General features: G+C 52.2%; 2 protein-coding genes across 4 annotated transcripts; both read right to left on the reverse strand.

The window, feature by feature from the left end:
* Positions 1-753: 753 nt before the first annotated feature.
* On the reverse strand, positions 754-8172 carry TMEM184A (transmembrane protein 184A). The gene is made up of 9 exons (XM_021539641.3): positions 8104-8172; positions 4974-5198; positions 4163-4328; positions 3242-3332; positions 3079-3154; positions 2458-2549; positions 1904-2073; positions 1607-1804; positions 754-1175 (listed from the first exon to the last, which is right to left on the reverse strand). The coding sequence occupies exons 2-9, from the start codon at positions 5196-5198 to the stop codon at positions 925-927; spliced, it is 1269 nt and encodes a 422-aa protein (XP_021395316.2). The 5' UTR covers positions 8104-8172; the 3' UTR covers positions 754-924.
* A 1987-nt stretch (positions 8173-10159) lies between these two features.
* PSMG3 (proteasome assembly chaperone 3) lies at positions 10160-13356 on the reverse strand. 3 transcript variants are annotated; one of them, XM_021539638.2, is made up of 3 exons: positions 13293-13356; positions 12720-12937; positions 10160-10710 (listed from the first exon to the last, which is right to left on the reverse strand). In XM_021539638.2, exons 2-3 carry the CDS (start codon positions 12933-12935, stop codon positions 10558-10560), a joined length of 369 nt encoding a protein of 122 aa, XP_021395313.1. In that variant the 5' UTR covers positions 12936-12937; positions 13293-13356; the 3' UTR covers positions 10160-10557. The 3 variants fall into 3 exon arrangements, with proteins under 3 accessions (XP_021395313.1, XP_021395314.1, XP_021395315.1); XM_021539639.2 differs by having other exon boundaries at positions 12720-12999; positions 13293-13342; XM_021539640.2 differs by having other exon boundaries at positions 10610-10710; positions 12715-12937.
* Positions 13357-14178: the final 822 nt, after the last annotated feature.

The following is a 14178-nucleotide window of genomic DNA, read 5'->3' on the forward strand; positions in this document are numbered from 1 at the left end:
GCTTGCCTTCCCACAGGTCAGGCAAAGCCCAGGGATGGGGAATAGTGAAGGGTTAGGAGGAACAGACAGTTCCCAGTAAGTGAATTCCTATCACCACCATAGTCTGGTTCCCTAATAAAGATTCTGAAAAGGAAGCTGGAATCCCTTTTAACTTCTGACCAGTTCAGAGATAAGCTGGTTTAGACATAAACAAGCACTTCTGTCACTGGCAGCTCTCAGAAATGCAGCTGCAGACCTCTGGTTAGTCCCAGTGAGGTGCTGCCACACTGCCAGGGGAGTTACTTGGACAGCTGCATCCACATCTGGAGGGAGAAGAGGATGACTTACTCTTTCTCCATGGTAAAGGTCTTTTGCACATCTCTATAAGCTTTGCTGTGAGAAGGAAAGGGGAAAAGATGTAAAAATAAGGAATGACGTCTTTCAACCTTTACCAGGTTTTGAGGTGAAGCGAAGTCACCTTCCTGGGTTGGTTTTCTCCACAGAGCCCTTGGAGATAATTTTTTTACTCAAATTGGGAGAAATTAGAGCAGAACTGTGCTGAGAAAAGCATTTCTCTCAGGCCTCAGCATTGCTTGGAGGTAAGAGTAGAGCAAGGGCAGCTGGTCTGTCCTGCACCCTGACTCCCCTCCCTGCCTGGCATCCCCCAGCACTGGCACAGGGCTGGCAGAGAGACAGCAGCAGTGGGTCAGCAAAGCCCAGGCTGCAACACAGGGTTCAACACAGCTCCATCCATGATAGTAGAAGCTGGCACTATTTGACTTAACCTTTTCTGGATTATTACATCTTCCCTTTGAGAGACTGGCTTTTTGGATAGAGTTCCTGGCTTCTCAGTATTCTGATTAGCCCAGGCTGTCTCAGCCTCAAGACACCTCCCCTCTGCACGAGTTAAAACCTCTTCAGTGTCAGTGTCTCTTCTGATACCTCCTACAGCTCCTCATCTGACAGGATTAGCATTCTCTTTTCAATGTTTTTGCTCTTCCTGCTGCTCTGTCCATCTATCTTGGTGGCCATGTGCCCGTTCTCCCCCGGTGCTTTGCGCTCTGCCTCCTGCATGGACTGCTGGGTGTACTGCTGGTACGCGGGCGAGAAGTTGTGGATGGCATCCTGCACAATGTCCTGGGGGCTGATGGTCTCCTTCAGCCCACTCGAGATGCTCTGCATCGGGGCGAGGTTTGCTGCAAAACAGGGAGAGCAGGAGGGTGATGGGGCAGCAATCGATGAGCCCAAGTGATCCAACGCACTTCTCCTTAGAAATTCAAGAAGATCAAGGGCTCATTCTGGGCCACAGTAGCTTGTGGTCCCAGGTTTCAAGGAGAAGGAAGAAAATCCCAGCTCCATGTTCCAAAGGGTAGATCCTCTCCAAGAGCATGTGGGTAATACCACCATCCCCTAATCCTGCCCAGCCACACCAAGGTCTCCTTACCTGCCCCCTTGTTTTAGCTTGTGGGTGTCATGAGGGAAGAGGAAGAAGAAATGTAGAGAGCACAGGATAAAGAAATTCCTCTTGTAGCTTCTAACATCCCATTGGTAATGGGATACTAATAAAATAAGGGAAGTTTCCTCTTTCCTTAGTCATTGAAGAAAGGAAAAAGTGAGGAAGAGTTACCTGTTGAGTTTTCTTTCTTCTCCCTGTACACGTGGCAGGTGAATGCGTAGCGCAGGGCAATGGAAGCGAAGAACATTTCAATGCAGATGATGAAGTTCTGGTAGCCAGCAGCCACTGTCCCAGCTCCCACCTCCTTCCCATCGATGATCTGAACTTCAGGGATCACCCCACATTTCTCCAGGATTGCCAGCAGTGTCCCTGTGCGGGGGAAGGGAGAGGGATCAGTTCTGCTCCTGCACCCCTGGTCCAGGTGGGGCTATGGGAGGAGAAGCGCTGGGTGTCTGTGGTGGGGCCCACCTTGCCAGAAGGAGAGGAAGATGACAGCCTTGATGGTGATGAACTTGAGGACCGGCTCAAATGGGCGCAGCAAGTCCATGGTGGCGAAGTAGAAGAGGAAAAGGGCATAAAGAGCCAGGCTGACAGAGAAGTTGTAGATGATGGTGATGTAGAGGTATCCACTGTGGACACTGCAGGCAGAGAGAGAGAGAGAGCTGCTGCCCTGGGCTTTGGGGAGCAAAGGAAGTGCAGCTGGGGGCAAAGAAAGATCAAATGGGGAAGGGGAGGCTGCACAGCTTTGCTGTTGGGGAGAGCACAGCCCAGGAAAGAGAGGAGGGCAGAGGTAGCAGCTTCTCCTCTGCCCATGGGATTTATTTTTATTTATTAATTTATTTATTATGGCTCACAGGCGTTTTGTCCTTTTATTGTTTGGGGGCAGTGAGTCTCTGTTCCCTGGCTCTTTGGGCTCACAGTGCTCTCACTATCCATGGAGCAGCTTCCTGGGGAGACTGGTGGTAGAGCAGGGATCCATCCTCTCCCATTCACTCCCCCCCAGCCCCACCCAGCAGCCTCACTTGAAGTCTCCATCGTGGTACTTCCCAAATGCCTGCAGGATGATGGTGACGATTGCCATGAGGGGTTTCACAATGCAGAACTGCAGCGTGGCCTGCACAGGGGAGAGACACGGTGTACCACGGGCAGCAGGACATGCCACCCCTCTGCTCCAGGGACACACACAGAGGAGAGAGCAGTGCTCTGGGGTGAAATATGAACCAACACAAGGTCTGCAGATGCGAGGGAGTGGGGCTTCCAGAGACAGCTCCTGAAAGGCAGCATAGCCAGTGCAAGGTGGGGGACAGACAGGTGACAAGATTCAGCCCACTGTGCAGTCCTGGAGAGTGAGACAGCATCCAGGCTAACCTGGGACTGGACAGAGATGGCAATCTGAGCTCTGCAGTGGGAGGAGGCCCTGACTCAGCAGTGAGTCAGAGGCAAGGACAGCAAGCAGCCTTGCTGCTGGCCAGGTGCCAGCAAGCTGGTGACCTGCCTCCCTCAGAGGAAAAAAGCCTCCAAATCCAGCATCTTAAGTGAATAATGAAGCTAAGCCCCCTTGGCAGGGCAGTGGGGAAGGAACTTGCCACCCAGAGAGCCTCATCTGAGGGAAGTGCAGTCAATGCTCCCCAAGGGGTACCCACCTGCTTGCAGAAGCGCAGGAACCCGATGGAGTAGGACATACCCTGAAGGCAGCAGGTCCCATAAAAGCAGCTGGACCTGGAAGCAGAAGACAAGGAGATGCCATTGGGGGTGCTGGGTGGGGAAAGTGGATGGAGAAGGAGCTCACAGGATGCTGGGACTTACGCAATGGGCTTCCCTCGGATCTCTGTCATGATGGTGCTCTCCCCTCCAAGGTACTCGAAACACAGGCTCAGGAAGCTGTAAATCACAAAAGCTGCCAAGGCAAGGGCAGACATGATCAGCAGGACTGATGGGAGTCCTGGAGGGGGTATTTAATCTCACATTCCTTCCTGCTCAGGTGTTTCCTCATCCAGCCTGGCACTGCATCAAGATTTGGGATGCTGGTGTGTGGGAGCCCACTGAGAGGAGCAGCACATCAAATCTAGCTGACTTCCAAGTGGAGTCAGACACATTGCACTATGTGCACAGAGTCCATTACAGACACAGAAGCTCCTCTGGGCACACACAGTCTATCCAGTGACCATGTGCATGGAAGTACCTCAAAATTGCTAAGGGGCAGCACAAATGGTTGGTGGCCAGCAAGCAGTGGGTCCTGAACAGTTTTCTTGGACATCCCCACTGCTTATTTTTCATATACTCCAAACCTGAAGTAATGCAAATGCCCACACAACTTAGTTCCTGAGGAAGAGAGGACCAAGGTAGAAAAACAGCCTTAATCCTGACAAGTTTCCTTTGCACTTCAACACACCCCAATGCTCCATTTCCTTAGGTACATCTGCCTCATGTTTTAGAGAAGCTGCACTTCTACCTCACAGATAGCCAGAAAACCTCTTTCCCAGGACTGTGGTGCTGGGGTCCCTCCAAGCCCGTGTGTGAAAGGCTGCAGCTCATGTTGGTCTGTGGGACACCCCCTCCCTGCTGCCAACAGAGAAGAAAGGAGAAAACCTTTGCCTGGAGGGAGAGTGGGAAGTGAAAGCAATGGAGATTTGCCGCTTCACAGCCCAAGATGCTCCAAAGACAGGTCAGCAGGATGAGAGCCCTGCTCTGCCTTCAGCCTCCCCGCTGAGCAGCTGCTGTGCTCACCTTCATAGCAGTCACGCACCGAGTCGAAGTAGACGTAGTACTGGTGGCTGCCGAGCAGGAGGAGGCTGAGCCACGAGTCAAAGGCATAGACAGGCACGATGAAGAGGATGCGGATGATGTAGCGCTGCTCCTTGGGGATGGTGTAGTTCCTCAGGTGTGTGTAGATCTGCAAAGTGCCCAGCATGCAGAGTTGTGGTTGCCACAGGTCAGGATGGGAACTAGAGGTGCCCCCAAGCCCACACGGGTGCTGTGTTAACCCTCCTCTCTGGGGTGAGAGCTCTGCCAGCTTTCCACCACAGACCATCACAGTGAACACACACAACAGGCTCCATTCCAGTCCCTGGGCCCATCCCTTCCATGAAAACATGTGGAAATCAGGTTTCTTCTCTGGGCTGTGTGAGGAATGTGCCCTCCCCTGTGCAGTCCCATCCCAGTGCTTGAAGACAGCCACTTGCCCCAGGCCTGCCTCCAGCAGCATGGACCTGCACAGCCCCCTAAACCATGCCCACTCGGGATATGCCTCAAGGCAGCTGGTGCTGTGCACCCCAAACACCCCAAATGCCCCACCTTGATGCTTCTGGGCAGTGCCTACAGCCTCTTCTGGCTCTGGCAACCACCTGGGGAGTGTGGCAAAACCATCCTTATGAGCTGCCAGCACCAGGCTCCTGACAGCAGGGATATCACCTCTGGGCAGCAACAGGAAGAAATACTTACCTGGAGCTGAGTGATTTGCAATGGACTTGGGGGCAATTGATAGTTTTGCTCTCATGTCAGCCCCTGTGTTGAGCCCCATGTCTGCTGCAGCCCATACCTGGTGGAAGGTGACGATGAGTGCTGACCACACGAAGATGCCAGAGATGGCCTGTGCTGCTGTCGTGGTCAGGAAAAGCTGCTGGTCATCCTGGGAGTTGTTGTGGGCAGCCGTAAGCAGGGCAACAGCTGAGAATGGTGGGGCTGAGGCCAGCCTGGCTGATGTGCCAGGCCCCAGCGTGCCAGGTGCCACGGGAGAGGGCACAGCACGTGTGGCATTACTCATCTGCAGGGAGGGAGAAGGAAGGGGAGTGGTGCAGGAAGGCAGGAGCAAGGTAAGCTGGTGACAGGGAAGGTCCCAGCAGATTTCCCAGCCCACACAGCATGTACAAAACCTCCTGTGAGATTTATCTCCTCCCCAGGGTTTTTCCAGGGTGTCCTTCACCCAAACTAGCCCCTTTGCCGTGATTGGGTCTGCTTCTCCCAGCAGGAAAATGCAAATATCCTTCAGAAGCAGACCCTCATTTCCCTGAGGAGGTCTATGCAGTTCCTATGTCTCCCAAAAGACACACTTCTCTTTCTCAGCTTTGCTCCTGGCTTTCTCAGGAATCACTCCCACTTGAAAGGGAATGATCTGTACGTCTTTTCCATCAGAAACCAGAGACTTAAGGGTTAAACCAATCCCTCACCCAGGATACTAAAGAGTCCCTTACCAACAAGCCATCAGGACACTTGTGTCATCTTCCGTGGGAGCCCAGAAAACACCAGATACCCCCCCAGATTTGGCTCCTTTCATCATGTGTGGCCTGCTGGGGGCAAAGCCTGGGGCTGCCCAAGAAACCAGACATTTGGTGTCACCCACATTCTTCACCCAGCTATTTCGGGATTGTGGGGGTGTCAGTGTGCCAGTAGTGCCAACCCCAAGACCTGAAGGACAGCCGGCAGTCCCTCCTGCACCCAAATTAAGCACAAGGGAGCAAGCCTGCTATTCCAGAGGCAGATCTGCTGCCCTTTGGGGATGCAGGAGTGCTGTGGCATCTCCCTGCTCGGTGTGTGCTCCTCAAAGGTGGCTGCCCCAAGGCACTGAGCATTCCTGTGCAGAGGGTGGCTGGGCATACGGACACCGTGTACCCTGTGCTTACAGACAGCAAGGACCAACCTAATAATAAGCAATTATTTATAGGGCAGCTTCGTATCTCAAGGCCAACAGATGCATAAACTGCCATGTTTGGGCTCTCTTTCTCTTAATCTATGGAAAGCTGCTTTTTCCCCAAGTATAACAATAGTGGTTTAAAAAACCAACAACCTGCGAGCTGAACTCTAACAATATAGATGCTTCTCAGTGCATTGTTAATAAACAAATACTTTAGCTGCTGGGTAACTATCGCCTGGGGTAAAACTGTAAGCATGAACTGGAGAGAAGCATAAAAATATCTGCCATGGATAAGAGTGGTAGGGAATGACCTCGGTCCAATTAAACACTGAAAACAAACCAAAGCAAGAGCTGACCCTGCGGCTCCCTGTTCTGCCCTCTCACCGAACCCCAACCTCACAGGAGAGCAAACTCGGCTGGTGTCAGATCAACAGCCCTAAAAATACCTTTCCGCGGCTCGGCCTGGCAGGAGTCGCGGGTAAGCGGAGCTGCCCTGGCGCGGCCCCAGGAGCGCGCCCGGAGCGGCCGCGGGGACCGGCGCTGGAGCGGGGACAGCCGCGGGGCCGAGAGGGTTACACAGGAGCAGGAGCCGCGTTTTCCTCCCTGCCGCCACCGTCCTGTGCTCCTGCCCCGGCCAGGATCCCGGAAAGCCGGGGCGGGAGCTGGTCTTTGGACAGACTTGGATGCTGCCGGACCTGCCTTGTAAACATTAACAGGAGGACGGAGATAGCTGGTGGTACGGGGAAGGACATGGGAGTCTGGCTGCGCCCCGTTCCCCAGTCACTCCTCACTCCTTCTGGGGGCTGCCCTGCTGCTGGCTGGGGCTAAATGGCTGGATTTGGCCACGCTTTGCCTCTGCCAGAGCATCATGACAGAGCAGGATGAAAGCTCACTCTTTCTAGCTGTTTTTCTAGTCACTTTTCTAGTGATCCAGCTTATTCCCCAGGACACGGCAGAGAGCTGTGCTCTTCACTAGATCCATTTATTCAGTTTTCAACCCAGCGCTGTGCCACAGATACTTGGTCCAAGACATCCCATCTCTTATGAACTTTCCCAGCCATGGCGGTGTGAGCACGGTGGCACCAACAGCCAGTCCTGGCAGCCTCCCCGACATTGTCACACTCTGAACATTGCAGAGCAAGCCATTAAAAGCAAAAGCCGCGGTGCCGCTCAGAGACAGGGCTCCCAGCTCCACAGGTAATTAGATCCCGGCCGTGCAAGGTAGTCAGGCAATTCAATGCAGTTACAGAGCCATTTGCTTCCAAAACAAAGGCAGCAAGGAGACACCGGGAATAATACCAGCTGCAAAATTCAGCTCCTCGATGGGACTGAGCCATATCCAATCTGTTTTCAGACACCTTGCAGGTACCTGCCATACAGTGTCTACCTGTTACATACACTCTCTGGGATATTAGAGATGCTAAGTGAGAACTGAAAAGATAAACTGAGCAGTGAAGCTTGTGTTCAGGCAGGCCACCTGCAAATGGGGCTTTTCACCTTGCCAGGGACTCCCCTCCATCGGCAGGCTGCCAGAGCCCAGACTCCCAGCTCACGTCTCCCTGTGTCCTGCAGCACCTAGGACATATCCCCATCTCAGCGGCAGCCCCCTGTGGAGTGAAGCAGGTCAGCAGGGAAAGGTGAGCCCTCGCAGCCCCCCAGCACTGCCTTTGAGATCCCTGACCCATATCCTGGGGAGGGGAGCATCCAGGCTTGGCCCCACCAGAGCAGGAGACATGCCCTTCCTCCTGATTGCTGTCAGATAAAGCCGGGATACTCTATTTACGGGACCAGCCTCTCCACACCACGATCAGGCCACTCAGGGGGAAGGACCTACAGCACACAGCTACAAATCGCGGCAGGGCAGCATCGAGCACTCCCTGAAGCCCATCTGGAGGAGTGGATGACGCAGGCACAGGGCTCTTATAGGAGGCTCTGCCCTCCCAGAGGCTCCCACAGGTGCTCAGAACCAATGGCTGAGTCAACCCCGATTTGTGGGGTTTCCCCCAGCTGCTGTGCACCCCCCCAGGGCCCCACTCACCCTTTGGGGCTCCTCCGGGAGGGAGTCCGGCTGCCGTGCACCTGCCTCTGCATCCCCCGTGCCCTCCTCCACCTGCCCCGCCGGAGACTCCTCCTCCGGACACCCTCCCAGCCCTGCCCGCTGCTGGCCGCGGGCCCTGCCGCTGCCCCAGTTACCCTCGCTGCTCCCGGCTCCCACCAGCACCCCACTTTTCCCAGCAGCGTCCCACTCTCCCCGCTGGCCCTTGTGTCCCGGCACCCCGCTTACCTTTACCAGCACCCCCTCGCTGTGCCCGGCTCGCCCTGCCAGCGCCCTCGCTGCGCCCCGGGCCCCGCGGGAGCTGGAGCAGCAGGTCGGGCTTTGTCTCCCGCAGAAAAGCTACCCAACTTACCTTTCCAGTCCGCCGCGCTCGGCACCCACGCCCGGAAAGCAAACACGGATGGAAAGCGGCTGTGCGGCCCGACACCGCTGTCCCCCGCCCAGCACACGGGCCGAGGGCAGGAGCTCTGCCTGGGCGGCAGAGGCAGCTTTCCCAGCAATTGGGAATTAATCTCTACCTGGAGGAGAGCAGTGCTAAAAGGCAGGCAGCTGGTGGCATCTTGTGCCTGTTGTTTGAGCAGGCCTTCCCCTTGGTTTATTGTGCAGCAGAGAGGAGCAAAGTCGAAGGACCAATTGCTCGGGCTCTAATTTATCAAACATGGAAAGGCAGCAAGGTAAGTCTGTCCGGGCTCCGAGCATCAAATCAGAGATGCTTCCATGACCTTTCCTCACCCCCTGCCCTATGCAGACCAGGTGGCACATACACAGCCAGGAAATGAAGGTACTTAACTTGTGCCTGGCTTTTAGGTAGTAACACTCAGCTCTCTGGGGCACAGCAGTGGTATGCCCCTCTATCACCACAGTGGAAGATGCAATTTCTATCCAATTTGCTGATTCATGCATGTTCTCTTCAAGCTGCTGGAGCTGTGGACACAGTAAGAGCTTCAGTTTTGTGTCAGGAGAGAATCCCTCCTAGCAAACCAAGATTGACAATAACTAATTCCACATGGCTCTCTCAGCCTTCCTAGACAAAAAAAAAAAAAAAAAAAAAAAAAAAAAAAAAAAAAAAAAGGGAAGTGGAAAAGAGGAAAAATTTATAGCTCTGACAGATGTGAATCTTTGATTCTTGGAAGCACAGTTTAGAAAATTATTTTTAGATGCAGTTTCTTGTCAAGGGCAGCTGGAAGCCTGCAGTGTTTGAATGTATTTTTTAAAAAGAGTTTCATTTCTCATAATCCCTTTAAATGCTGTAAATAACTCTTATTTCAGAGAAAAGAGTCCTTTCGAAATCCATTTTCTGCTTTTCTACTTCTAGGGGATTTTTTAACAACAGAATGACCTGGCAGCTGGATCACCATGATGGGGCAGGCACAGGCTCTGTGCTGATTCTGCTGTACCAACTGGTCTTAGCACAACTCTACTGTGCCCAGAATCCAAGACCTGGCCTCTGTCTGTGCTGTCAAGTTCATAAGTGACAAAAGTGTATAACAGCTCACTTGAAAATTTACTACTTGTTGTTGTTTATTACAAGAGGTAAAAACAAATGTGCTTTCCAGGCAAAAGTTTGGCTATTAATCTTTGCATCAGCTCATACAACATAATCTGACACATTTTGTAGGTGACTTGTCAGAAACAACCCTGTGTAACCCCTCAAACCATCTGTCCTCACATCTCCTGACAGATGTTCATTGATCAGCCAATGGATGCTGTTTCTCTGATGTGTTGGTACCACGTAATCCATTGGCAGAGATTATTTTCTTACCACTAATTTGGGTTCCTGTCTTCCACCCTGACATCAGCTTTCATGAAATTTGCAAAGTGTCATGATCTGCCTTTCTTTAAAATCAGAGTGAAAGTAGAAAATTAATTCAGACTACATCCAGAAAGGAACGGACATAAGGACAAAAGCAGCCATCTAAGACTCATTTCCTAAAAAAAGGCAAGAAAATGTTTCCCATTATGCAACTGTTGATTTTTTACCAAGGCTTGTATTTCAATTGAAGTGATTCTCATAGAGCAAAAAAGAAAACAGGTAAAATTTGATTTGACAATGTTTCTTTTATTCCCTCTGCACTGGGTGTTCCCCCTTTGCGGTATGGCACAGCTACAGACCTTGGCATCTGCTGCTCCTCAGGACACATGAGCAGAGCTGAGCCCTTTCCCAAATAAATGACCCACCCAACATGATAAAAGTAGCACTTCTCTCCTATGTTGAGACAATTGCTCTCGTCTCGCCACTGTCTATATGGACTTGCAAACCTGTCCCAGTAATAAAACCCACAAATGTTCTACACAGTAGAGAAAAATTCATGAAATTCCTTAGGACATCCAAAACCACCACAAAGACATTCCATCGTTTTCATTTCTAGTCCTTTTAAATAGGTGGTGATGAGTCACGGACTCAAGATCATTTCCTTGAATCCAGATGGCACAACTTCACCACACTTGGCAGCTCCGGATCACTTCTCGTAGAGCCTGTATTCCTTCCATGGTTTTGTCCTTTAAAGCCATGGCGAGGAGAACAGGTTTGTTCCCAGCTTCCTGCGACACGAACGCCACCAGGTTTTTGGCACAAACATGAACGAGGGGCTGAAAAGCAAAGGGATACAGATGTACACTCCTACAATGGGAGAGCCCTCCTGCAGGAGAGGAAGCGTCCCTGAGTGACGTGGAGAAACTCTTGATTCTGGACTCAGACTGAGCTCGATGCTTGTTGGCCAGTTCCAACATGGTCAGCAAAGGCAAGCCATGGGACAGGGAACTTCAGAAAGCATTTTCTCAACCAGATTAAAAGGGAAGAGTTTGGTCCCATGAATGTGCCAGCCACCCACACCACCCGGAAACAACTTCAGTGGAGCTGCACTTGAATTGAGTTCAGCACTGTCTGGGAAACTTGGAAACTCCGTACGGAGAATCTTTCCTTCCATAATCCTCCCACCTGAACTGTGGCACCAGTGTTAAATTATATGAAATGCTATGGATCCAAATGCCTTTATTTCCTTCACAGCCAGGTTTCTAAAGAAGTTTGCAAGTACATTTTTTTTTGTTTAAAATCTTGTTCTGAAAAGGGGATGTTCCATTGACAAGCTCTGGAAAAAAGCTGTTATTTTTGTAATTCCTAGAGATCCCCAAATGGTGTTAAATACACAGTTTTTGTATGTCTGGTGTTACAGACATGTTGCCTTTTATTTTAATAGAATAATGAAGAGCAGAAATAAGTAGTGAGGCTGAAGGAGGCAAAAAAAGGGATATAACCTTTTCCATGAGGTTTCTTTAACAAGAATACATCAGAACAGCATTGACTATGTCACATGGAAGGCACATACAATGACATCTAGCCCAGCTGCCTGACCAACTCAGAGCTGACCAGGTTAAAACATTATTCAGGGGATTGTCCAAATGGCTCTCAAACACTGACAGGCTTAGAGCATCAAGCACCTCAAGCCTGTTCCAGTGTCTGACCACACTCGTGGTGAAGAGGTGTTTTCTCATGTCCAGTCTCAACCTCACCCAGCACAGCTTCGAACCACCCAGCTTGTCTAGGGTTTATTTACACCCATAGTTGTGTATCTGTTGGAAGGATGAGTTTGCTTGATTTCAGCTGCTGTTTGGAAGTGTGCAGCGTCCCAAAGAAGGATGTTAGCAGTGACAAGCAGGAAAGCAGCAAACTAGTGAAAGTCTTTTCTTGAAATTTAGATCAGTTAGTTAAAATTTTTTAAAAATAGAATGGAACAAAGTAAACATAGCACTTCCCATTTCCAAGTAAAACACAAAATAAGCTTGGGGGTGGAGGTGGTCAGAATTTGCATATATCAAAGCAGAGAAAGCAAAATATCTCCCAAAAAGGGAAGGCTATTGCTCAAGAGAAAGAACTCCACAAGGAAAAGTCATGGATAAAATCAGGAACTTGTGTTGTTATAGCTTTTCTAGTTAAATCTAGCAAGTAATATGCAATAGCTTCAACCTTGATGGAAAGCCTCATAATCTTGTAGCTCTGTAACTCTGTTTTAATGTTTGACCAGTTGATGCTTTGCGAAACACATTTGCATCTGCTTTCTCTCTAGCTTTGTGAAGTGGTCGATAAAAACCTCATTTTGTTGAAGCAAAACAAATTTAACTTTATCAAGGGAAGGTGCTGGGCACACTTGGGAGTGGGCAACTAAAGCCCATTATGGGGCTGGCATAGACAGGGGAGGATGGGGGTGGGAAAACAGACCTGAAAAGGAAAACAAACTCACTGGAACAGAAACCCAAAAAGGTTATCAATGGCTGCATATTTAATCTTGCAACCCTTAAATCAACACAGTTTTATCAAACTTTCCATAAACACGCAGAAGCAATCCATATCCTGTAGGATACAAAACAACAGATCGCCAAACCACTCATGGTTAGTTACACTTTTATGTCCACAGAGCAGACGAGCGCACATACTTTTCTGATGAGCCCCTCTTTCCTCATTTTAAAATTAATCTTATCACTGTTCAAACACTGCTTAACTGCTGTGATTCATCAACTCCCTGGCAACTTGCACAGCCCCACCCACTACATTTCCCCCTTATCCTTGCTGCCCCAGCGCTCCGCATCCGCTCTCACCTCACCTCATCCTTGCCCAGCAGCACCTTCGTGGTGAGCGTGGGCCTGCCCACGTTGTCGCCGACGATGTTGGGGTCCACGTAGACGATGGTGCCCATCTTGCCGTACTGTGTGACCACCACGAGGACGGAGTTGGAGAAGGCCGTGCACACCACCTCCGTGGGCACCCCGTGCACCACCTCCTCCCGCTGCTTGGACGTCACGATGGGACCCGCTTCCATCGCTTCCGAAAGGAACAACACGGCGACAGTACGACAGCATTACATGAAAAACATGCGCGACGCGCTACAAAAAGACCGAATCCTTCCCATAGTTTGAAATACCCACGCTGAGGTTAATTTCAGTACAAACCCGCAGCCCTGACTGGGGGGGACCTCGCAGCGCCGCAGCGATGGCATCACTGCCCCGCACGGCCCCGCTGCCTGGCAGGGGCCCCGCTAACGCGGGCAGCTGGCACCGAGGGGGAAACCTCGAGCCCTGCTTTCCACCCGGCTCCACCAGGCTTCTCCTGAGGGAGACATGGAGACAGGGAGACAGCCACCCCCATCCCGCCGGGCCGCGGCCCTCACCGCCCCTACCCTTGCCAGCCCCGCCGCGCCGCCGCTCTCCGCCCAGGCCCGCCCCGCCGTGGCGGAAGCGGCGCTTTTCTTTTCCTTTCCTTTCCCTTCCCATCCCTCCCTCTCTCCCTCCCGCAGCCGGCGGGGGGCGATGGCGCAGGGCAGCCCTCACGGCCTGTTCCCTCCCCTTCCCTCCGCGCCGCCGCCATTACCCGCTGTGCGCGCGGAAGGCGCCATGTCCGCCCCGCCGCGCGCTCCTCACGGCCCCTCGCCGGCCGCGGGCAGGGCTGCCGCTCCCGGGCGCTTCTCCGGGGTGAACCCGGCCTCCCGGGGTGAACCCCTTCTCCTGGAATGAACCCCTTATCCGGGGCTGAACCCCTTTCTCCGGGGATGAACCCCACCTCCGGGAATAAACCCACTGTCCGGGGATGAATCCCCTGTCCGGGGATGAACCCCTTATCCGGGGATGAACCCCTTCTCTGGGGATGAACCTCTTCTCCGGGGATGAACCTCTTCTCCGGGGATAAACGCTTTCTCCAGGGATGAACCCCTTCTCCGGGGATGAACCCCCTGTCCGGGGATGAACCTCTTCTCCAGGGATGAACCCCATCTCCGGGGATGAGCTCCTTCTCCGTGAATGAACCTCTTCTCCCAGGGATGAACCCCTTCTCTGGGGATGAACCCCATCTCCGGGAATGAACCCCTTCTCTGGGGATGAACCCCTTCTCCAGGAATGAACCCTCCGGGAATGAACTCCCTTCTCTGGGGATGAACCCCTTCTCTGGGAATGAGCCCCTTTCTCTGGGGATGAACCCCTTCTCTGGGGATGAACTCCCTTCTCCAGGAATGAACCCCCTTCTCCGGGGGTGAACCCCTTTCCCCAGTTTAGCCTCCACGCCCACTTTCT

This window comes from Lonchura striata, chromosome 16, assembly GCF_046129695.1.
Source record: "Lonchura striata isolate bLonStr1 chromosome 16, bLonStr1.mat, whole genome shotgun sequence".
In the NCBI taxonomy this organism is placed as follows: domain Eukaryota; kingdom Metazoa; phylum Chordata; class Aves; order Passeriformes; family Estrildidae; genus Lonchura; species Lonchura striata.

Excerpts from the sequence above, each read along its gene's own strand:
- PSMG3 (XM_021539638.2), bottom strand. The coding sequence starts at position 12,935 with ATGGAAGCGGGTCCCATCGTGACGTCCAAGCAGCGGGAGGAGGTGGTG. Across the intron at positions 10,711-12,719 it reads TGCTGCTGGGCAAGGATGAG|CCCCTCGTTCATGTTTGTGC; the intron begins GTGAGGTGAGAG and ends TTTGCTTTTCAG.
- TMEM184A (XM_021539641.3), bottom strand. The coding sequence starts at position 5,198 with ATGAGTAATGCCACACGTGCTGTGCCCTCTCCCGTGGCACCTGGCACG. Across the intron at positions 3,155-3,241 it reads ATCCGAGGGAAGCCCATTGC|GTCCAGCTGCTTTTATGGGA; the intron begins GTAAGTCCCAGC and ends TTCTGCTTCCAG. Across the intron at positions 2,074-2,457 it reads TACCACGATGGAGACTTCAA|TGTCCACAGTGGATACCTCT; the intron begins GTGAGGCTGCTG and ends CTCTGCCTGCAG.